We start from the raw sequence: 22,954 nt of genomic DNA, 5'->3' as shown, positions 1-22,954 counted from the left end.
AGCTCTGCCTCCGTTGTCCTGTGTCTTTCTTGGGCTGCGTGGCTCTTGCTTTTCCAAACACACCTCCTTTTTGTCTCTTGCAGCCTGTGACTGTGGGACACGTCTCTGCGATGAAGTGACAGGGCAGTGCATCTGCCCTCCTCACACCCTGAAGCCGGAATGTGTTGTCTGTGAGCCCCAGACCTTCGGTTGCCATCCCCTCATTGGCTGTGAGGACTGCAATTGCTCTCAGCCTGGAGTGCAGGAGCTGACGGAGCTTGGCTGCGATGTGGACAGCGGGCAGTGCAAGTGAGGAAGCTCTGTCCCTGTGCAGGGCATAGCTGGCAGTATCTCTGGTTGCTGCTGGGGTGATTGGAAACACTGGAAGGGTGCAGGGAGGAAACATGCAGGATAGGGAAATCTCTGTCAGCACCGTGTGCCTCCCAGCACGGATGAAGCTTTGCAAATACAGCAGCATAAAGCATAGTTTTCTAATGCTGCATCTTTTGCATCCCGCCCAGGTGCAAACCCAATATAATTGGGCGACGGTGTGACCTCTGTGCCCCTGGCTACTACCACTACCCCAGCTGTCGGCGGTGTGACTGCCATCCTGATGGCACTGAAGCGAGCGTGTGCGACCCGGTGACGGGGCAGTGTCACTGCAAGGTCAGTCCTCCAGTGCCTTCATGTGATACATTTGTGCTGGGTTCAAGTCTCCGTGCTCTGGTTGTACAGCCTTGGGGCTGTGGGTGTTTGATTCCTACTGGGTTGTGCGATTCAGAACACCCTGACAGCCTTTTCCCCATCTTGCCTGGCTGCCAGGGCTCACTCACCAAGCTGTCTGTGGGCTGTCAGGCAGCCTGAACTCTGAGCCCTGTTGTCAGAGAATGATGGAGGTGAAGCTGTCAACCCACTGACTCCTGCTCCTGTGTGGGCGGAGTAACTCAAACTGCTGTTCAGCTGCCTTCTCCTGCTGCTTTGCAGGGCTTACAAGTACTTAGTTCAAGTGAATTCAATGTTTGCTGGGTGGTGTGCTAGCAAACCTGTTCAGGGACTGCTTAATTGTCTTTCATTGTCACAGTGATGAACCTTGTTGGGCCTGATCACTCCAAGAGCCATCTCTGCTCTCTGCTAAGATGCAGCAAGGAACCTATGGCACTACTGAGCTTTGCATATTTTCCAGGAAAATGTGGAGGGCCCAAGGTGTGACCAGTGCCGGCTGGGGACGTTTTCTTTGGATGCCAGCAACCCCAAGGGGTGCACCAAGTGTTTCTGCTTTGGTGCCACCAATCGCTGCCGCAGTGCTGTGAAGTACCGAGCTGAGGTGAGGGACCAGCAGCGTGGCTGTGCTGCTGTCTTGGGTCTTCATTGTACACTTGTCTTGCTGGAAGAGAAGATGTGAGGAGTGTTATCCTTGTCCTGCCCATCTCCCATTTTCAGCCCTTTTTCCTGGTCTTTGGAGTCTCATAGGGTGGAAAGTCATGGATGGCATTTGGGGATTATGTCAGGCAAGGGCGGTGCTCAGTTTTCCAGTGGCTTCATCAGGATGTGTGTGAGGTTGTGCCCTGTTGGCATCTTTTCAGCCACACTGAGAATTGCTCTTCTAAGCATCAGCATCCAGATGCCTTCCGTAGCTCCTCCAGAGCACAAGGGGAGAAACATGTATGCTTGATCTTCCCCTACAGTTCATCGACATGAATGGCTGGCTTTTGATGAGCAGTGATCGCCAGGAGGTGCCAACAGCCCTGAGCCTGCGGGAGCAGCTCCTCCGTGCTGATCTCAGGAACCTCCTGGATGCCTATCAGGAGCTCTACTGGGTTGCACCTAGCTCCTACCTTGGGGACCGGGTAAGAACACAGTGGCAGCTGGACCAGCAGTCTTGCACATCCCTGACCCCACTCTCTGGTTGAGCACGGACAGCTCTGACTCAGGTTGCAGGTAGCAGCTGATACAACTTGGCTCTTCCTTAGGTTTCCTCCTATGGTGGCCACCTGCGCTACGAGCTTCACTCTGACCCACGGAGGGGTGATGTCTTCATTCCCATGGAGTCCCGTCCGGATGTGATCCTGAAGGTGCAGCCCGAGCAATTCACCAGTGCCTCCTGCTAACGTGTGCAGGATGACGTGGTGACCAATGCCTTCCTTGCTTTTCTCAGGGAAATCAGATGAGCATCATGTTTCTGGAAGGCTCCTACCCTTCCCCAGGGGAGGTACATGAAGGCCGGCTGCAGTTGGTGGAGGTGAGTTAGCACACTATGCACCAAGTGCTCAGATGCTATTGAAAGGAAATGACTAGCTTGTCGGCAGCAGGGAGCATTGCTTTGAGCTCAGTATTTTTTGGATGGTCCTGTGTGGAGCCAGGAGTTGGATTTGATGATCTTTATGGGTCCCTTCCAACTTGGGAAAATCTGTGATTGTTGATGGTGTCTTTTGCAACTGGCTGTGAAAATCCAAGAACTGCTTTACCTGTGAAAAGAGAGCTGAAGGTCGGACTGGATGCCATAAAACAAGGCTTTATTCTTGTCAGTAACGTCAGATCTTTTTCCTCTAGAGTAACTTCAGGCACACGGAGACACACAACCCTGTATCGAGAGAGGAGCTCATGATGGTGCTGGCAAACCTGGAGCAGCTGCAGATCCGGGCACTCTTCTCCCAGCTCTCCTCCTCCGTGTCCCTGCGTCGTGTGGTCCTGGAGATTGCAACGGATACAGCTACAGGTGTCCCTGCCAGCAATGTGGAGTTGTGCTTTTGCCCAGCTAACTACCTGGGTGACTCCTGCCAGGTAGGAGCAAGAAGAGCTTACATGATTCTAGGCAGAGTGGTTGAACAGCTGCAGACAGACACCCCTCGTGTCCCAGGTTGGGGTTTGGATCACTGTGCAGAGCAGTGGTGCTGCACAGTCTGCTTCCAGGCCAACCCCTGAGGGTTTTAGCTTTGATCACAGATCAGGCTGTGCCTGAAGAAGGAACAGCATCTCCCAAATTCCCCCACACTGACCTGTTTGCAGCTTCCCTCCTGCCAAAGCACAGCACACCTGAGGGATGTGTGCCAGCTGCATCTGGCCTCTTGGAAGGGACATACTAGGAAAATTTGTTGAAGACCTAAATCAAGTTTGTGCAGTACCTTGGAGGAGATCTTCTGCCTGGCCAATTATCTCGTACTGATGAGAAATAGAAAATCTTTGTTGTTGTTTTTAATCTCTTCTCCTTCAATACAGTCCAGTGGGAATTCTGTCATGGAAATTAAATGGGTCTGTTTGCTTTCCCTGAATGTTTCAGGCTGTTTTTCACATTTCTTTGCTCTCTCCTCAGGAATGTGCTCCAGGTTACTACAGGGACACCAAGGGGTTATTTCTGGGGAAATGCATCCCATGTCATTGCAACGGCCACTCAGACCAGTGCCTGCCAGGATCTGGGATATGCCTTGTAAGTAAACAATGAGACAGCATGGCATTTTGGAGCTGGAAAGCTGGAGTTTGGAATCTGTAGTGTGGGATTTAGAAAGCACTTCACATGCAAACTGTGCCAGTGGGACCATGCTTGAATTAGAGCTTTAGCTGCATGTGCCATTTTGGGGGTGTTCCCCACTCAGGGTCAGGTGGAAGATAGTTCTGGGAAAGAAAAGGGACTGCAGCATCCAGATACCTCGTGGGGTTATTTCCTGCTGGCAGTGCTGAGCCTGCAGCATGACTTGTCCTTGCAGAACTGCCAGCACAACACAGAGGGAGATCACTGTGAGCAGTGCAAGGATGGCTATGTGGGCAGCCACAGTGCTGACGGGAGCCTGCAGTGTGTCGGATGTCCGTGTCCTCTTTCCATTGCCTCCAACAAGTGAGCACCCTTGAATGGGATTGTCCCCACATCAGGGCAGATTTGTCCCTGGGGATGTCCCAATGCCAACCTTGTCCCTAGACTCACACCTGCTCCCTAGCAGCCCACACCACGGGGCCAGTGCCTTGGCACCACCTCAGGTGACAGCTGCACTTTCCCATTCACCCCTTGTTGTTTTAGTTTCGCCATTGGTTGTGTGCACAAGGGCTCCAGCACACAGTGCCTCTGCAAGCCTGGCTACGCTGGACCCAACTGTGAGCGGTAAGGAGGATGGCACCTCTGTTTCTTGGGCCATGGCCCCATGCTAGTCCCATGCAGCCACTGCTGTGGCAGAGAAGATGTTCTAGTAGAGACTGCCTCGGAAATAGCTGGCTTTGCCTTGAGTGTGCTTAGCTCGAGCAGGATCTCTTTCAGTTCCTTTCAGATGCACATACTCCATTGCTGTCTCTACTGCTGATATATTTTGTTAGTGTGGTTGCATTGCTTAACTGTGCTTTGCCTTGACTTGCAGTCTATGATAAAGGCATCTTTCTGGGGTATCATAGTGCCAAACACAAAGTGCTTTGAAATCCCCATCAATTACTATCCTTTTGGATGCCCTCAGTGCTGTAATTGCTCAAGACTCAGGGGTGGTGCAGACTCTGGGATCCCCCAGTGCCCTGGCTGTGTTTTAACTCGCTGTGTTTCTCCAGGTGTGCCCCAGGATACTATGGCAATCCCCTGGTGATTGGCAGCTCGTGCCAGCCCTGCGACTGCAGCGGGAACACGGATCCCAACATGCTGTTCAGCAGCTGTGACTCCCTTACAGGCACCTGCACGGGCTGCATGCATCACACAGCCGGTGCGCGGTGCGAGGTCTGCGCCCCTGGCTTCTATGGGGATGCAGTGGCAGCCAAGAACTGCACAAGTAAGTGGGACCGGCAGCAAGCACTGGGGGAAGAAGGACAGATTGACCAGGGACATGTCAAGAGTTTTAGCAAAGTTGTACAGCATTCATTGGGCTGTGCATTGCACGGGTGAGTCATGCACTCAGTTGCATGCATGCCAGGACAGGCAGCCTCTGAAGATGGTAATAGGAAAGAAAGCATCTCCAAAAACCTGCCCTCCAGCATCACAACTCCAGAGCTTCTGATCCAGCCCTGTTTGCAAGCTGCCAAGCCACACCTGGGTTGGAACAGCCTTGCTCCAAGCAGCTTCTGCAGCAGCAGTGCTGGCACTCCCTGGGAGCGTGGGTGTGCACAGCCCACTGCCAGCTCTGCTCCTGTCTGTCTGAGGAACAGCCAGACTGCAGCTAACCAAAGGGGAACTGCCCTGGGCAACCGTAATGGAAATAAACTGCCAGCAGGAGCAAATCCAAGCAGAGAAAAGTTGTGTATATGCTGTGATTGTGATAAGACGGGAGAAATGGGATTCCTTGTCAGGAGTAAGGAGGTCTGGCGTGGCTGATGGGTCTTTTCAATTCAACCTGTAACCGTGTGTTTTCCCTGGCAGAGTGCAACTGTTCACCCTGTGGGACTGATTCATGTCATCCACAAACGGGGCAGTGCTTCTGCAAGGCTGGAGTGACGGGGCAGCACTGCGACCACTGCGAGGTGAGGCTGCCTGTGTACCACGATGGTGCCTTTGCTTGTCATGGGTGCTCAGCTGCAGCCTCAGCAGCAATGCAGTACCCTATGGGAAGCTGCAGCAGACCTCATTTCCCTGCATGTATCCAGTATGAGCTGTGCAGGATAAGGGTGGTTTTGCCCTGACCAATGCCCACACTGACCTACTTTTCCCTAGGAGGGATACTACGGCTTCGAGGGATGCTCTGGCTGCCGGAGGTGTGACTGTGATGTTGGTGCCATGGGGAGCAGCTGCCATGCACAGACAGGCCAATGCCACTGCCTGCCCGGCGTCAGCGGGTTGCACTGCCAGCAGTGTGCCCCAGGCTACTGGGGCTTCAGTGACAGGGGCTGCAGAAGTGAGTCCTGCTTCCCAGCTGTCGGGTCCCTCACGAGAAGGAGCAGGACACGGTTTTGGTGACACATGTGTTTGTCAAATTGCTAGAGAAGGAAAACAACCAGCCCTTGTTGGGGGTCCTGTGCGTGTTGCTGGTTTGCACAGAGAAACCCCCAGCAGTGCATGCATGTAAATGGGCAGAGATGCAATTGCACAGCTGGAGTAAAGCCACCTATTCCCCTCCCTTCGGTGTGACAAAATAATGACACGGGTGTTTCCTTGTTATTGAACTTGGCAGAGTGTGAGTGCAGAGGGGGCTCTTGTGACCCACGCACTGGGGAGTGCACCTGCTCCAACGGGCTGACAGGGAAGCAATGTGACGTCTGCATGCACAACTATGAGATCCCCGTGGCAAACGGCCCAGACAGCATGAGGTGTGAAGGTGTGTATGTTGCAGTCCTGGGGAAGGAGGTGAGGGAAGCTCTGGCAAAGGGCTCTGCTGACTGTTCCATTCTCTGGGCAGTGTGTGACAGCTGCGTCCTGCTCCTGCTGGAGGATCTACAGAGCATTGAGATGTCCTTCCCCTCCATCCGGAGCCAGCTGGTCAACCTCAGCGCCAGCTCCATCGCCTGGGCTCGCCTCCATAGTCTCAACAGCACTATGGCGACTGTTGCTGTGCGTGGCAGGTCTGGTGCTGCTTTTTGCCTGTTTGTCCTGGCCTGCTGGCTTGATTTCAGCTCTTCTTTTCCAGAACCAACTGCGTGAGTACCACAGAGCCATGAACAAGGTCAGGCAAAGGGCTGATGAGCTGGAGGATGAGAACATAGACCTCACGCAGGATTTGAATGCGCTGCAGCACAGGGTAGGATATTTCTTCATCTTCTTCCCATTGCCAGAACAAGAGTTCCCCTTTTATCTAAATTGAGGGCTTGGGTGAGAAACCCAGCTCAGTCAGGCTGCGTCTCCTCCTCAGCCCAGCACTGGGCTGTGGGTGCAGGGGTGTCTTACATGGCCAAGCTCCATGAGCTGCATTGCTCCCTTGGAGGGCTGTTAAACATGTCATGACATCAAGATGCCTGGAAAAATGTCTGTATGTACATATATCTGTGTTTTCAACAGCCCAACTGCAGAAGGGTTGTGTAAAACATGAACTTACGCTTCAGCTAATAGTTCTTTGTGTTTCAGATGATGATGACTCACAGAAAAGCAAGCCATTTAGAGCAGCATACAAGGGAGACTTACCAGAGAGGAGAGCAACTTCTTCTAACTATTCAAAGTATTCAGAAAAGCACTGGAGGTGAGTGAAGAGTCTCTGCTTTGTGGGCTTCTACTGCTGGGAATGCCACGTTGTCACTTTGCAAACAGCACAGAGCACTGCATCGCTTAGAAAGGGCCTTGGAAAAAAGAAGGGGAAATACAATTGTGATGGAGATCCACACAGGCTTGTGATTAAATAGGTAGACGAGGGGATATTGAACCTCAGGGGAGGTTTCAGTTGGATATTAGGAAACATTTCTTCTCCAAAAGAGCAGTGATGCAGTGGCACAGCTGCCCAGGGAGATTGGGGGGGATCACCGCCACTGGAGGTGTTCCAGAGCCGTGGAGATGTGGCACTGAGAGGCGTGGGCAGTGAGCACAGTGGTCTGGGGTTGAACTTGGAGATCTTAGAGGTCTTTTCCAACCTCAGTGATTCTGTGATTGTGAGACCCAGCTGTTAGGCTGAACACCATCTTTGGAAAAATATGTCAATGTGGCACAAATATTATTAAAAAGCATAGAACTCGACTTTCAGGAGAGATTTAGTAAAACAGAGAGGGACTTGGATCCTAGGATAGGAGGCAAAGCCACAGGAAAGTGCTTGGGATGTAGCACACATTCCTGGTAAGGGCCCAGGGAACAGAAATGTGGCAGTGCCCTCAAGTGATGGCTCAGGCTGGATGTCCAAGCACTGCACAGAGGCTGCCTGCATTTTGGTGAGAGTAAGAGATGGAAGGTCTCAGTTGCAAAGGGACTGGGGTGAGGATGCTAATGAGACCTGCATTTCCCTGCAGACCTGGTGCGGCAGATGGCCACATTTGGGGCAGCAAATGCCAGCACCACCTCCACTGAGGAGTTTCGGCAGAAGATGGCAGAGGTGGAGAGGATGCTGAGGGAGATGAAGGAGCGGAGCCTGGGTGGCCAGGAGGAGCTGGCAAGGCGTGAGCACAAAGAAGCTCAAAAGTGTGAGTGCGGGTTAGCAGCACGGGGCAGAGCTGTGCTGGCCCTGCTTGGTCTGGTTATTGGCAGTCTGAATAAGTCACCCTGTGTTTCTTCGTATTCATTGTCACATGAGAGGGCACGATTATGCAGAATAATAGGGCTACAGATAAGGGTTCTTCATATAGAGCCTTTCAGGCACGGCTGGGCATTTCTGAAAGAGATCCCATCCTTCTCACTAGAGGTTTTTAGACAATATTGTATGAGATCCTGTGTTATCTAGACTGAAAGAGGAAGGGATATCTGGAAAGTGAGACCAGAATTAGGCATTTCCACAGCCAAGCACAGAAAGATGAACACCAGTTCTCATCTTCTCCACCCCCAGTGTTGCACCGGGTGAAGAGTGAGCTTCATGCCCACTGGGAGTCCAACCAGGCACTGATGAGCAGCATCCAGGACTGGCTGGCACAGCACAGCTCCCAGCTGATGGATCTCCGCGATGCCCTCAATGAGGCTGTCAACAAAACCAGGCAGACAGAAGACTTAAACAGTTTGAACCGCAACAACCTGGAGGAGAGTCAGGTAGACCTGAATCAGATGAACCCATGCTGCCATGCAGTGAGAGGGAACCTCCCCTGACCCCGCTGGCTCCTAACTCCATGTCTTTGTGTCTAGCAAAAGAGCCGTGAACTCCAAAAGCAGTATGGGCTGGTGCAAGAGACCCTGAGGATGGCTGAGAATGCCCTGGCCAAGGTCTCCAACTTCCTACAGAAGATGGAGAGTGCGAAGGAGGTGTGTGATGGAGTTGCTTTGACATGGGCAGAGCACAGTGGGGCAACCATTGGGGGTGACACATGTCCTTGCAGGCATATGAGAAGCTGGCAGCCCTTCTGGATGGGGCAAAGTTGCCTCTGACAGAGCGAGTCAAGAAGTTCTCTCCAGCCAGCAGTAAAATCCCCATTGTGGAGCAGGCTGAGGAGCATGCCCGGCTCCTGGATGAGCTGGCAAGGAACCTGTCCAGGTGAGGCTTCTGCCCAGCTCCCTGGTTCTGTCATCCTGCTGGGGTTAAGGATGGGATACCACAGCCCCAGCACTGCAGCAGATTTGCAGCAGGGTGTTTTCTCCAAGGCTTGAGGAACCTGAGGAGCCCAAGGCGTTTGTCCTTGAGGACAGGAGCCCAGCATGAGTGGTCTCTGACGGCTTTGTCTTCCAACACAGCATTATCCAGGGCACAAACCAAGATGGCTTTATCCAGAGGGCGATCGATGCCTCCAACGTCTATGCCAGCATCATTGAAGCAGTGGGAAAAGCCGAGCGAGCTGCCCATGATGCCGATGAGGCTGCTGGCGAGGCTTTGATGGTATGTGCTGTGCAAATGAAAGAAAGCAAAATTCCATCTGCAGCTGTGCAGCTTTTCACACCCACACACAGTGGTCTGCTGCCCCTTCCCTTTGAGTCTGCAGCATTTTGTGCTAGAGAATGGAGCAACTGGGGAGGCCAGGGCTGGGCTTGGAAGCTTCAGGTCACCCCATTGCACCCCCGCTGCCTACCCCACTGCAGTTGTCCAAATGAGTATCTTTGTGTGGGCCAGGGACTTGAATTCCTCATCCAGACCCCGAGACAGGACTGCAAATGTTTGTTTTACAGAATGTGATATCAGAAAATCTTGGGGCCATCTCTAAAGAGCTGAAGAGGAACAGCAGCAACCTTGAGGAGGGTGTGAGGAGAGAGCAGACAAAACTCAATGGGGGTGAGAGGGGATCCATCACAGGGTGGTGGCTTCGGGCTGGACAGAGACCCAACATGCAGAATACGTGTTGTTTTTATTTTTTTAATTGCAGCTATTAAAGGCACTCTGCAGGCAGCAAAGGAGAAACTGGCTGACATCCGCAGGAAGAAGGAGCAACTCTTGAGCCAGCTGCAGTCTGTGCAGGATACGCTGGGCAGGGACCAAGGTTTGTTCTGGGTGTTCTCTGCCCCCATCCTCACATCCTGCTTGTGACCCAAGGCTGCTTCCTCCCCTCTCCTGACCATTTCGGGGATTTTCCTCCTATCTTTCCAGAGGACACCAAGGAGACAATTCAGAATGCCAAAGCAGCTGCCACAGAGGCCAACGAGACAACTGCGAGAGTGGAAGATACCCTGAGCACCATGAAGAAGAATCTGGATGAGTGGAAAGACAAGTATGGAGGCCTTCGAAGTGAAGACCTGAATCAGGCAGTCCAAGATGCCAGGAAGTCTGGTGAGTGCTGATACTGCTCAGCCTCTGGGGCTGAGAACAGTGCTTTCAGAAGCTGTGCTTTGCAGCTCCAAGTCAGGAGTGCAGGGAAGTAAGAGCCAACCCTGGGTGCTTCTAATCCTGCCCCTTTATTTGATATCTCACTGCAGTACGTATATCACCCATGGCTTTATTGCAGGGGGTTGCATGTACTGAGGCATTTTCAAAACCCCATATCAAGGCTGCTGTGCATGGGGAAACAGTTGTGTGATTCAGCTTCCACTGCTTTTGACTTGCATGTCTCAGACCTGCCCGAGCTTCACATCTCTCTCACTAATGCTTAAAACAACTGCTTCTCTCACTCCAGTGTCCAGCTTGGAAAGCACCATCCCACTGCTGCTTGGGAAGCTGAGCAGCCTGGAGAACAGGAGGAATAAGAATGCCACTGTGTCAGAGAACATTGTGCGCATCCGGCAGCTCATCACGCAGGCGAGGAACGCTGCCAGCAAGGTGGGCTTGTGGGTGCCAGGGTGTGGGGTGAATGGGGGCTTACTTGGGCGTGCTTTGTGAATGGGAGAGGTACATAGAATAGCTCTGGGACTACCAAGCAGGATTGCTTTCTCATGGGAAAACTCCCAAAAGTGCACTCGGAAGAGCTGTCGGGCACGTGAGGTGGCAGCAGTGGGTTTCAGCTCTTTAGAGTTGGATTTCTTTCCCTCCAGGTGAAAGTCCCCATGAAGTTCAATGGCAGCTCAGGAGTGCAGGTCCGGATGCCGAGCAACCTGCAGGATTTGGCAGCCTACACGTCCCTCAAATTCTACATACAAAACCCTGAGCCCAGGAGCCAGCAGGATGGGGCAGAGGAGGGGCGGTTCATTCTGTACCTGGGCAGCCGGGAGGTGAGTTGGGACAGGAGGGAAGCTGTAGGTAGCTGCTCCCCAGCTCTGGTGCACCAGGGAGAGCATTGCTGGGTGCTCTTGCCCGTTCTAATGTCAGTGTCTGGCCCTGTCTCTCCCCTACGTTCAGGCCACTGGAGACTACCTGGGTATTGTGCTGAAGGACCGCAAAGTGCAGTGGGTCTACAAACTGGGCAACGAGGAGCCAGCTTCCCTGACCGTTGATGAGGAGATTGGAGAGCAGTTTGCTGCCATCAACATCAATAGGTTGGAGATGGGTGTGATACATTCTGAGGCAGATTGCTGGGAGCCTGTCCCTGCAGTGCGTGTGGGTAGTGCTGTGTCCAAAAGATCAGCACCGAAACGCCTCAAAAAATTGTCAGGGAAATGGTCTCACCACATCATGGAGGGTCTGGGGGCTGCCTTCAGGTTGAAAGATGATGCTCTTTGGTAGAGCTGTGTGGGAAGGCCTTTTACTCAGGGAGAGCAAGGTTGGCTCTTCTTTGGGCATCTCTACTTCACTTGACCATCCCTCCCTGCTACAGGATCCTGCAGTACGGGCAGATGTCAGTGATAGTGGAAAGGCAGACGGTGCATGAGACCAAAGGAGACAGCGTCGCCAAGGGGGAGCAGGGGCTGCTCAACCTTGACCCACACAACGTGGTCTTCTACGTGGGCGGCTACCCACCCAGCTTCATGGTGAGATGGGTTTCCTAGGAGGTATCAGCAATATCTTTGAAGCATATTGGCAGGAGAGCCCATGATGTTTTCATGACAAAACCAAAATCAAACTGTTTGGCTACGTTCCCAGCCCCCTCCCACTCTGCGTTATCCCAACTACCGTGGATGCCTGGAGCTGGACACACTGAATGAGGAAGTGGTGAGTCTGTACAACTTCCAGCATACCTTCCAGTTGGATACCACCGCTGAGAAGCCCTGTGCAAGGTAAGGCATGCAGTCAGGCAGGGCAGCACCTGTCCCACAGGATCACCCTAACCCTTGGCTGCCCCATTTGGGGGCAGTTGGCTTTGGAATGATGCCTTGTGTCTCTTCTTGTGTGTTTCAGGTCTAAGTCCACAGGAGATCCTTGGCTGACCGACGGCTCCTACTTTGATGGTACTGGTTATGCGGAGATCAAGTTTGAAAGTCAGTTTGGCACAACCAAGCGCTTTGAGCAGGAGATCCGGATTGTCTCCTACAATGGCATCCTCTTCTTTCTGGAGAATCAGGCAGGTGCCACTCTTCTGGGGAGCCTTCACCCTTCAGTCAGTGTGATGGGGGTAATCTCGCCCCTACCTGCAGGTGTTCTCCATTCAGGGTGAGGAGATGTCTGTGGAGATCGTAGTACTGTTTAAAGCAATACATCTGCACTATTGTTAAAAGCCACCAGAGGGCTGGATGCATCCCTCTCAGCCAGGGCAATCACTAGTCTGGTGCCAGAAGGACTGTCCTGAACTCCAGCACCCATGCACAGAGCTTTGAGCTGAACCATGGTTCACCGTGGCACTTAGTGCTGCCAGGAACATTTCCATTGCCCCCACACAGGGTTGCTGCTCACACATGGATCCCTTGTTGCTGTCACAGTGACAGGTTGAGGTGTCAGCTGCAGGATCTACTTCTGCCAGTGCTGAGCCCTGATGCTGAGCATCCAACCTACCTCCCACAGGGACAGTTCCTGTGCCTGGCCATCCGGGATGGGAAGCTGGTGCTTTACTATGACTTCAGCACGGGTCTGGAGATGGCAAAGCCCAGCAGCAACTCTTCCTCCATCAGCAGCGCCACAAACAAAGCGGTAAGGGGGGAGTGGGTGTCCACGTGGGGGCTGGCTCTTCATCCAGAGTGCCAGCTGGGAGTCTGGAGCCTTGTTTTGGGGCAAGGTTTAAAGCCTGCAGGCTCTGGGCCTCCTTTTTGAGTGTACTTTGCTTGGAGACATGAATTGGACATTTCATGCTCTGCTCTCTAATGGATCCAGTTGCTCATTTTTCTTCTCTGTCTGCAGATCCAGATCTTCCTCCTCAAAATGAATAACAAGAAGCGCATCCTGGTGCGTCTGGAGCGCCTCACCATCTTCATGGTGGAGCAGGAGAACTCCTTGGAGAATGCTGTCTCCTACTACCTGGGCGGTGTGCCTCCAGCAGTGCTGCCCCCCAGGTGGGTCTGGCCCACCAGAGAGTGTGGGCAGTCTACATCTTCATCTCCAGTCTTGGAGGGTGGGCCTGGCCCTCCCTCAACCACATTCAGGACTGCTCAGAATCACAGAATCACAGAATTGTAGGGGTTGGAAGGGACCTCTAGAGATCATCGAGACCAACCCCCCTGCCAAAGCAGGTTCCCTACACCAGGTCGCACAGGTAGGCGTCCAGGCGAGACTTGAATATCTCCAGAGAAGGAGACTCCACAACCTCCCTGGGCAGCCTGTTCCAGTGCTCCGTCACCTCACCGTGAAGAAGTTCTTACGCACATTCGTGCGAAACTTCCTATGCTGCAGCTTATGTCCGTTTCCCCTCGTCCTGTCTCCACGTACCACTGAAAAGAGACTGGCCTCACCGCTATGGCTGCCACACCTCAGATATTTATAAACCTGGATCAGGTCCCCTTTCAGTCTTCTTTTCTCAAGACTAAACAGACCCAGTTCACTTAGCCTTTCTTCATAGGGGAGATGCTCGAACTTCCTCTTGCTGCCCATCACCGTGGGCTTGAGGATGGGACATCTCCAGGGTGGGTTGAGGTGCTGGTGGGTGTTGCTGAGCCTCCTTAGCTAAGCTGGGTGCTGTGAAGCAATGAAGCAATGACCACACCTGGTCATTGCATGTCCTTCCTAAGTGCTCTGTGTGGGGGCTGCAGGGCCGGATCCTCGGTGAGATTGTCCTGTTAACGCTGCCTGTTTCTCCTGCAGCCTGAAGGCACTCTTCCCCACGGGTGGGCCCATTCGGGGCTGCATGAAGGGCTTGAAGGCTCTTGGCAAATACGTTGACCTGAAGCGCATGAACACTGTTGGTGTGAGCTACGGATGTACCTCAGACCTTCTGGTAAGTGCAGTGCTTCAGCAGCTGGGGATGGGGTTCAGCAGAGAAGGCAGCATGGGACCTTAGGACAAATTCAATCTCCTCTTCATGCAGAAGTGTAAACTCCACAGCTCCTCAGTGCTGGGGGCCATGGTGAGGTGCCCCCCATGGTTGGCCATAGCACTGGCCAGACCAAGTGAGATTCTGGATGCCTACAACAGTGGAGCTGGCTCTCACCTTGCTTCCATGGTGCCTCTTACAGGTGGCTCGCTCCATCAGCGTCCATGGCTATGGTTACCTGACTCTGGCCCTGAAGGATGTGCCTGCGCTGCGGAACTTCTACAGTGGCTTCAGCTTCCAGACGAGCCAACGTGAGGGGCTGCTGTACTACCACAGTACACAGGTGGGCACCCACAGTCCCCCCCAGTTGTCCCAGTAGTGGGACAGCCATCAGTTTGTGCAAGAGAATCAAGTGAGGCTCCTGCTTAGGAAAGAGAGGGATTTGGTTGAAATTTGAGTAGGGATAGAAGGGTAAATCCAAGTGAAATCTGGATAACGTGGGTAAACGGGCCCTACCTTGGGCTTGGTTGCTCAGCAACGACACGATGCTTTCTGCAGGAGGGGACATGCCAGGTGTCCCTCCAGAGGGGCCAGCTGGCCTTGAACCTGCTGGAAACCAAAGTCACCACTGAAAATACCTATGCGGATGACAGGACCCACTACGTGGCCTTCTACAGTGATACCCGGGGGTATGTGTCTTGGTGATGCACAGGTGCTGAGGGGCCAGCAGTCCTGGGGCCCTGCTCATCCTGCACCACTCCTACCCCATAGGGTGCGGCTCTACGTGGATGATGAGCTGCAGGACACTGCAGCTGGGGCCCGGGCCAGTTGGAGACAACGGAGGCAGCAGGATGACCGGGCACTCTTCCAGCTTGGGGGCTCAGCAGAGCCTGGTGCCCTCAGCAACCTCACTGGCTGCATTGGGAACGTCTTCGTCAAGCGGTGAGCATCACTGTGCTGCTTCCTGGTGAGCAGGACTTGGCCTCATCCTGCCTTTCGCCTGGCTTGGTTATGGGAACCTCTTCCCCCTGTGTGTAGGATCTCAGAGCCACAGATGGTGGTGGACCTGCAGCAGAATGTGGAGAGCATCAATGTCACCATGAGCTGTCCTTGGGGCGAGCGGCCGCAGCAACTCAGAGTTGCTCTGAAGAAGGACAGGAGGAAACCCAAGGTATCCCTGCTGACAGAACTCCCATCTTCTCCAGCCACCACCATAGCCCCTCAGTGGGGGACCCGGGGACCCTCCCTTCACTCTGTTCCTCGGTGCACCCCATGTAGGTGTCCAGCAGGCCCAGCTCCAAGGACCGCCGCCACGACCAGGCTGGGCTCTGCCGGCCGCAGCCCCGCACAGCCAGGGACACCTTCCGCTTTGGGGGATCCCCGAGCAGCCGCTGGGAGTTTGAGGAGATCCCGGCCTCCTTCAGCCAGAGGTGAGGCTCACTCTGTGCCCAAGCTATGCGGGCTCAGCCCTAGGAACCATCTCTTGCCTCTTGCAGTGATGGGAGGGCGGGGTGCTCCTGTCATCCCCTGTCCCTGCAGGTTCCATTTCTCCTTGGAGGTGAGGCTGAACTCCTCTAATGGGCTGCTCTTCTACGTGGCGGGCAAGCGAAGCACCTTCATGGCTCTTCTTGTCTCCAACGGGCGCTTCATCTTCCTGGTGGCCATCGGTGGGCGGCGGCTGCGCATTCGCAGCAAAGAAAAATACCATGACCAGCGGTGGCACACGGTAAGCAGAGCACTGGGTTTCAGCAAGGCCTTGCAGAGCTACTTTGCTCTTCCTTCTGGCTTCTCCCACTACGCAAAGTCCATGGCCCTGGCATCCATCTTTGGTCCTTGCAGGTCTTCTTCAGCAGAGATCAGAGCCGAGTCCACCTGGTCATCGATGGGCTGCGAGCCCAGAGTGCTACAGTGGCCACAGCAGAGCTTTTTGTAGCCCAGACCCCCTTGTACATAGGGGGTGTCCCAGAAGGAAGAGCCAAGGCTCACATGCTGGTAAGGGCTCGTGGGGAGTCCCCTGCCATCACCCCGTTTCTACTGGCTCCTGGTCCCACAGCACTGCCCCATGCCCCTCTATGCTCACTCCCGGGGCCTATCTCTGCAGGGCACATCAGTCTCCAGCTTTGATGGCTGTCTGAGGAACCCACAGCTGGATGGGAAGCTCCTTGGTACCCCCTCGCACACCTTTGGGGTGACGCCGTGTTATGAGGGTGCTGTGGAGCATGGGATTTTCTTCGCTGCAGACGGCGGGTCCGTCACCCTAGGTACCCCACAGCAGCCTGGGCTGGTTCCCATGGTCCTGGGACTGGAAAGGATGTGTCTGGTGGGAGGTCCCTTGTCCCCTTCTCATCAGTGGCACTGCATTTCCAGCTGATGCACTGGCAACTGAGCAGGACTTGGAGGTGACACTGGAAGTCCGTCCCCACAGTGCCTCTGGGCTCATCTTCCACATCGGGACAAGGAGAAGCCCCCATCTCGTGTTGTACATGGAGGAGACAAAGGTAGGGGGAGGGATGGCTTTCCCATAGCTGCAGTAGAAGCCATCTTCTGCCTCCCATGCTCAGCTCAGCGAGTTCTGATGGGTTTGTCTCTGTGCTAGGTCACCATGAGAGTCAACAGTGGGGCTGACGAGTTCTCCACGTCGGTGACGTGCCCATCTCTCTGTGACGGGCAGTGGCACTCCATCACAGGTGAGGGGACAGCACTTTGTCCCTGGGTATATTGCTCAGCCCACGTTTACTGGGGGCAGTCCAGTGCCCTTCCTCAGATATTTAAACCCCACCTCCCACCTGTTTGCATTTAATTTGGGAGATTGCAGCTGCCATTACATCATTTACTAATTAGAGTCCTCACCTAATCTTGTTAGTGCTGTCAGACCTGGCAAGCTGGATGGATGGGGTGGTTGCCAGGTCATGGAGCCACTAGCAAGGCTAGGGCTGCCCTGTGCTGCTGCTGGACTTCTGCAAGCAGCATGTCTGACTCTATGATTTCTTTCTAAGCTATCAAAAGGAAAAACATAATCCAGGTTGAAGTGGACACAGAAAGAAACTATGCAGTGGGACCCAGCCGGCCTCCTGCACCCAGTGCAAGGGCTATGTTCTACCTAGGAGGGCTGCCAGGTGAGTTGAGAAAGATGCACTCCAGCTCAAAACACCCCAAAGCAAGAGCTATTATTGCTGTTGCAAGTAAGATGTGCTTAATCCCTTACTCTGTTATTAGTCCAACACTTGGTTTTATTTGTTCCTTTTACAGAAGCAGACGAGGCCAGTACAGTGTCAGCACTACCTCCCCTCCCTCATTATGTGGGCTGCATAAGGAATCTGCTGGTTAACCAGAGCTATGTGAACCTGCTGCAAACAAGGACTGTCAGGGGCTCTGTTGGCCTGAAGGGTTGTCCCGTGCTGTAAGAGCACCTCGGTGTACAGCCTGACACCGGGAAACTGCACTGCTCCCTGGATGCCAGCCATCAGCTGCGAGCTCTGGTCAGCCAGTCCATCTCCAGTGCCTGCAGCACAACTGTAGCACAAGGCTGGGGCCAACATCAGGGAGGGGCCACAAATCCACGGGGAAGGAGAGCAGGGGAGGAAGGTGGGGAGAAGGGAGCACTTCAGGGGCATCTTTTCACAACTATAACCAAAAAGTTGGAGGAGGGTATGGAAACAGGTCTGCCTCCTTCCCCAGTGGTCAAGCATCTGCAGCGGGCCTCATGCTTGTGGGATGGGCTGGAGCACACAGCAGCTGTGCATCACATCCCAAATCCTGTTCCCTTTACCCCATGCTTACGATGCACATAGGTTTAATTCACTGAATACTTCAAGCTATTAATGACAGTCACAGACTGCCTTCTGCTAAAGGCAGTTTGTTTTATAATGCAGTTAGGACAAACTGGATTAATTCCATCACTTTTGGGTTTTTATAAGCAAGGATGCATTTAACCCTTTCCCCTAAGGTCAGCCTCTGTTCACCTGCTACTGCTGTGCAAGTACAGAGCTCTACAAGGGGGACCTTGGACAAAATTCTGCTCGCAGAATTAGCATCTGCCAATCAGATTAATTTATGAGACTTTTAAAAAGGAATAAAGTATGCTGCAAGAACTGCTGAGGGAAAGCAGAAGGGCATGACAGATGCCACTCTGCACTCTGTAGTTGCATTCAGCATAGATACACTGATAAAGTCCTGCTGTACGAAGCAAGAAACTGTTGCTTGAAAGGGAAGAAATAAAGGTTACCTCTGTCCAGATTTGCAATGTCACTGCAGTCACCTGCCCTGCCCAGCTGCCTTCTGTCCAGCTTAGCTCACCCTTGCTAACAGTGCAGTCTTCACTTGAAAGAGAAAAAAAATTTTGCTCCCAAAACACCTAGTTCACTTGTGCACTTACACATCATATATATATTTGTGTGTGTATATATATATCTAGCCACATGGGGACAAAATCTTGCTTCCAAAATGGACTTAAAACTTATATATTGTTTTTTATGAGGGGTAAATATTGTAAAGTGGGTTTTTAACATGTCCATCTGCAATGTAATTATGACCTGTTTTTAAGTTGTAGTATTAAAGATGGTCTTTGTAAATCACTGGTACATACTTTGAAGTCAAATAAAGTTTTATGTTATTCTCTTTCACTTTACTGGTGAAGAGCAAATCTGAGACAGTTTTTAATCCTCTGGCCTCTTATCACAAGGAAGAATGTGAATAATGGAGTTAGCCTGCTATCAAAAGCATCAAAACCCAACTGCACTGAACACGAAGAGCAAGTACTGCTTAGGTTTATGTTGAATAGATTGAGAAAAAAACAGTATGGCAGATAAAGAAAATTCCTTTATTTGTAGATTTATATAAGCATAATATGAAGTTAGTAATCCTACTGCAGTTGCTTAAGTTAGTATCTAGCGTATCTGTAAGGAAGAGCAAATAATTTAATCTAAACTCATATCTTCCTCTTCATCTTTCTTGTCCTTAGAGTCTCCTTCCTTTTGGTCTGACTTCACACTGTTCTGCATTGCTTTGGCAAATGCTTCTACATCTAAAAGTTAAAGAAATTAGTTATTTGCAGTAAAAATTTTGCAATTTCTGGGACAGACTTTATTGTGCATGAGGCTGTGTCATAAGTTGGAAAGCAAACAGTTGTTTCAGTAAGAACCTATCAACACAGAAGAAAATCTTAATGCTCATTCACTAGATAGCATTTGGATTTGTGCAATTTCACCTTGTGCACAGCCAGCCTCATCACTGAATTGCTTTAATAATGGAACAGATTCTAAATGTCCATCAGGATAACTGCTACCTTCCCCCTCTGCCGGGTAAGGCCCAAGCTGTGCACTCCCTTCAGCTGAATAGTTTATGATTAACACAGTGAAAAGCATTCTAAACAAGGTGTCCAACACCTCCAGTCATTTGTAACTCCTTCAAGAAATCAACCACAAGGCTGCTCAGCACATCTCTGCAGAACCTCCAGTTCTCTAAATGCAATCCTGACACCAGTACTGTGTCTCTGCAGGGTGGCTCCTGAGCCATTTGCCTTTTCATTTTAAAAAGAGCAGCACAAGAGTCACCTTTTGGCAGGTACTCACAGACTAATCATTGCCCTCTACATGTAATGGCTATGTGCAGTGCCAAGAAAAACAAAACAACAAACCAACAAAAAGACCAAAAGAACAACCACAGCAACAACTCAAACAGCAAATCCCACCAGTTCATCACATTCCCAACAGCACTGGTACATACCTCCTTTATTTGCTGCATCTATGGCCTCTGCAGGTAAGCCAAACTGACTCATTAGCGGGCCAAGCTGTCCTGAAGCTAAGGCAGCACTGAACATGCTCAATGCCTGTGAATTGGAGTCAAGTGTCAAAAAAAACCAGTGTGCATTGGGTTTCTCCAGCACCACGTGGCTACAGTGCAATAACAACATGAGGACAGCAGTCTGGGCATGCTTCCACACCCTGTTACAGCACGCTGACCACATGGCCTACCTGGAAGCAGCCTCTAAAAGAACACAGATAGTACTGCACTTCGGCCAGGCTCAGACGTGCCTCTATACCACAGGCAATGTGTTTTGTAATAAGGAAGTGTTTGCTCTTAATCAGCTACATGCCAGTAAGCACGAGGCAATAAGCTGTGCTACCCTAAGCAACGCTAACGTCACCTCCTGCCAACTAAAAACATTCTTCTTAGCCAATGGGATTTTGCCTATTGGGAAATTTCAGTCAGTATTAGTTGAAGTTGGCCCAACAGATTTAATCTGACGAAGTACGTCCAAATGGACAGGCCTGGAATTAAGTACTGGGTTTTACAGAATTAAAAAGGAATGTCGTGATATAAACATTAGCATCTCTTCCCTTCTGTGTGTTCACTTTAGTAACTCAACTTTAAAGAGACTGCTTACGGTCCATTCTTTGACAGGCAGTAATGAATTTGCTGCTACTCTGCTGCCAATTGCCAGAAAGTGTTTTAAGTAATGAGAAAGGTAAAATCCAAATCCAAAAGTGGAAGTAAAACAACCTTTCTGGTCCGCCCTTGGCTGACCACAGGAGGGAAGAACTAGTGCTCCATGAAATCATGTCCCTCCTTTCCACTTCTAAGGATCAACTTCTAGTCTGAGCAGGAGAGGGAATCTGAGAAAACAGGGCAATGTGAATCATGACACGTGGGGAAGGAGGGAAGGAGAGCAGCACTTTATGATAGTGGGGTAACTACCTGCTGGAACTGAGGAGACGTCAGGGTGTTCTGAATCTCTTCTGCAGTTTGTGGCAGAGATTCCCCTGAGGGAAGGTAAGGCATCAACCGCTCCTGAACTTCAGCATTGGCCAGAATGGGAGCCATTATCTCGGGAGTCAGAACAGTTGCCAGGTCAACTAGGAAAATGAATAAATGGTTGGCTGTTAAACTATGCACAATAACCCACATTTTGTCATGTGGATGAAGCGTTCTAGTCAGTGGAGTACTGAATCATGTTTAGCACACTGCTGGCATCCTTTCTCCCCTTCTTGGTTTTGCAGTAAGATTCTCAAGCTAGCCAAGCAAAACAGCACTTAAGTGGAAATAAATAAATAAAAATTTAAGACACCTTTCAAATTGGAGCAGGCTAGGACAGGAAAACAACTCCAAAGGACTCTCCTAGATCCAGCTGCTGTCTGGTCAGAATACTGTTACCTTGCTGTCCTCCTGCTCCAGATGGCACGGTCATAGTAGCTAGAATGTTCTGGAGGTCACTCAGTTGGATGGGCTGGGTTGGGCTCGTGGCTGAGCTGGTTCCGTTACCCGAACTCGGCACAGGGCTCGGGCTGGTCACAGATGCAGCTGCAGGAACGGCCGGGGCAGGCGTTACACGGGTAGAAGAGGTTGTGGAAGATGGTGTCACAGCAGCTGACTGGCTGCGAGAGCTGGAAAGACATTGAGGGAATTAATTCAAAAGCAAGCAGCTTTGCCTCTTCTTTCTGAGAAGTTTCTTTACAAGCCCTTAGAAACAAAGGGCTAATAACCTCCTCTTAGAGAAGTACCAAGCAGCCTTAATTCCCATTAAATTTTCTGTACAGTAGGCTATCATTCCTCCCATCTGTGTGGCAACTTCACACTAGAAAAATATAGCAGACTTGGACCAAATGGGTGCCCTACCTGGATGATGAACTGCTGGTCGGGGGTCCCCCGCTTCCAAGTAGGCTGGCCAAGCCAGGACCCGTCAGTGCACCCAGCCCACCTTCCATAAACATAAAAGAAGAACAGGTTTAGAAATACATTCTTTTTCAGGTTTTCTGCACCTCCCTGGTCGAGAGAGGTCACTCTTGTACCTGAAAGGTTTTATTTGCTAAAATAAAGGAGGAGGGGGTCAAAAGAGCCCAGACCAACCCTCCCCATCCCTCTCTGTAAATATACAGCTCTCATTGTCTGATTTCACATCCCTATTACAGAACTGTCTGAGAAGACAGTTGCACATTTTGGAAATATTCGATTTCCAGATGTACACAAGGGTGAAATTACTTTGGTTCATGCTGTACACACATGAGCAGTGTAACAGAGCCCCTTCCCTTCATCTGCTAGTTTCCAAAATTCCAATTCTTCTCTAAAACCTAAAGCCAAGGCCCTCAGCAGAAAGGGGCAGCCTCTGAATCACATCCATACATCTGCATTAATTGCAGCTTCACATCTAATGCAGAGATGTAGCAGAAGCAAGTGAGTCCTTAAGCATGTCACAGACAGAACAAAAACCAAGACCAACCCTGCACAGAACCAAAGCGCCGCAGGGAGAACAGTGATCAAGAAACACAGCAGGAAACCAACACCTGGTCTTCCAGCAAACTGAAACAAATAAAAGAAATCAGATCAGAGCCTCCTTCATCCCCACTGCTATTTTTGGCCACCAAAGAATTACTGCAGCATGGAGAACACCAGCTAAAAAGAATGGGGGAAAGGTTTGGCTCCTAGGTCTGCTGGAGCTGGCATTGACTGATTGTCCCCTATGACTCCTTTGAGCCACATTTGCCAGATGCTCCATTTACCACACATTTCTTCTCAGTGGTTTCTTTACTACATCTGATTAAACACACTTTCCAACCCAAGCATCTATATTTATCATCCACCTTTTGGGAACTAATCTGCAGAGGACAGAAGTGCGCCATTAACAAACACAATTAACAAACTGTAGAACACTGGAGTCAGAGCAAGCACCAGCCATCTGCCCAGTGCTCTCCATTCTATAGGACCCACTCTTGCAGTATGGAATCATGCCTGTAATACTGCTCATCCATCACAGAGCTTTCACAGCAGCAGGATGAAGTTAACCAGGCTACATCACGTGCTACTCTATTCAGTTTGTCCTGGCTAGGAAAAGTTT

General features: G+C 51.5%; 2 protein-coding genes across 2 annotated transcripts in view; one reads left to right on the top strand and one right to left on the bottom strand.

The window, feature by feature from the left end:
* LAMA5 (laminin subunit alpha 5) overlaps positions 1 to 18,771 on the top strand; it is a 79,628-nt gene extending 60,857 nt beyond the window's left edge. The window contains 46 exon segments of the mRNA XM_010722429.2: positions 84 to 288; positions 501 to 645; positions 1,163 to 1,303; positions 1,665 to 1,826; positions 1,950 to 2,051; positions 2,135 to 2,218; positions 2,530 to 2,760; positions 3,290 to 3,403; positions 3,681 to 3,808; positions 3,989 to 4,069; positions 4,501 to 4,715; positions 5,300 to 5,400; positions 5,591 to 5,771; positions 6,048 to 6,191; positions 6,273 to 6,424; positions 6,501 to 6,611; positions 6,935 to 7,046; positions 7,801 to 7,971; positions 8,331 to 8,527; positions 8,621 to 8,737; positions 8,812 to 8,966; positions 9,164 to 9,305; positions 9,593 to 9,695; positions 9,787 to 9,900; positions 10,008 to 10,187; positions 10,531 to 10,673; positions 10,886 to 11,062; positions 11,190 to 11,326; positions 11,605 to 11,758; positions 11,871 to 12,004; positions 12,126 to 12,288; positions 12,726 to 12,851; positions 13,059 to 13,210; positions 13,956 to 14,088; positions 14,327 to 14,467; positions 14,683 to 14,813; positions 14,896 to 15,066; positions 15,163 to 15,295; positions 15,403 to 15,554; positions 15,664 to 15,850; positions 15,964 to 16,116; positions 16,226 to 16,385; positions 16,492 to 16,622; positions 16,721 to 16,811; positions 17,121 to 17,240; positions 17,374 to 18,771. Coding sequence (XP_010720731.1) covers positions 84 to 288; positions 501 to 645; positions 1,163 to 1,303; positions 1,665 to 1,826; positions 1,950 to 2,051; positions 2,135 to 2,218; positions 2,530 to 2,760; positions 3,290 to 3,403; positions 3,681 to 3,808; positions 3,989 to 4,069; positions 4,501 to 4,715; positions 5,300 to 5,400; positions 5,591 to 5,771; positions 6,048 to 6,191; positions 6,273 to 6,424; positions 6,501 to 6,611; positions 6,935 to 7,046; positions 7,801 to 7,971; positions 8,331 to 8,527; positions 8,621 to 8,737; positions 8,812 to 8,966; positions 9,164 to 9,305; positions 9,593 to 9,695; positions 9,787 to 9,900; positions 10,008 to 10,187; positions 10,531 to 10,673; positions 10,886 to 11,062; positions 11,190 to 11,326; positions 11,605 to 11,758; positions 11,871 to 12,004; positions 12,126 to 12,288; positions 12,726 to 12,851; positions 13,059 to 13,210; positions 13,956 to 14,088; positions 14,327 to 14,467; positions 14,683 to 14,813; positions 14,896 to 15,066; positions 15,163 to 15,295; positions 15,403 to 15,554; positions 15,664 to 15,850; positions 15,964 to 16,116; positions 16,226 to 16,385; positions 16,492 to 16,622; positions 16,721 to 16,811; positions 17,121 to 17,240; positions 17,374 to 17,528 — 6,632 coding nt within the window. The 3' untranslated portion in view covers positions 17,529 to 18,771.
* A 151-nt stretch (positions 18,772 to 18,922) lies between these two features.
* LOC100545134 (proteasomal ubiquitin receptor ADRM1-like) lies at positions 18,923 to 21,895 on the bottom strand. The gene is made up of 5 exons (XM_003212022.4): positions 21,739 to 21,895; positions 21,277 to 21,506; positions 20,821 to 20,978; positions 19,849 to 19,951; positions 18,923 to 19,147 (listed from the first exon to the last, which is right to left on the bottom strand). Exons 1-5 carry the CDS (start codon positions 21,831 to 21,833, stop codon positions 19,041 to 19,043), a joined length of 693 nt encoding a protein of 230 aa, XP_003212070.2. The 5' UTR covers positions 21,834 to 21,895; the 3' UTR covers positions 18,923 to 19,040.
* Positions 21,896 to 22,954: the final 1,059 nt, after the last annotated feature.

Source organism: Meleagris gallopavo, chromosome 22 (assembly GCF_000146605.3).
Source record: "Meleagris gallopavo isolate NT-WF06-2002-E0010 breed Aviagen turkey brand Nicholas breeding stock chromosome 22, Turkey_5.1, whole genome shotgun sequence".
Lineage (NCBI taxonomy): Eukaryota > Metazoa > Chordata > Aves > Galliformes > Phasianidae > Meleagris > Meleagris gallopavo.
This window is presented reverse-complemented; position numbering and strand designations above follow the sequence as displayed.

Coding starts and splice junctions, on each gene's coding strand:
- LOC100545134 (XM_003212022.4), bottom strand. CDS start 21,833: ATGTTTATGGAAGGTGGGCTGGGTGCACTGACGGGTCCTGGCTTGGCC. Junction 21,507..21,738: donor ACCAGCAGTTCATCATCCAG/GTAGGGCACCCA, acceptor ATGTCTTTCCAG/CTCTCGCAGCCAGTCAGCTG. Junction 19,952..20,820: donor CGTCTCCTCAGTTCCAGCAG/GTAGTTACCCCA, acceptor TCCAATTCACAG/GCATTGAGCATGTTCAGTGC.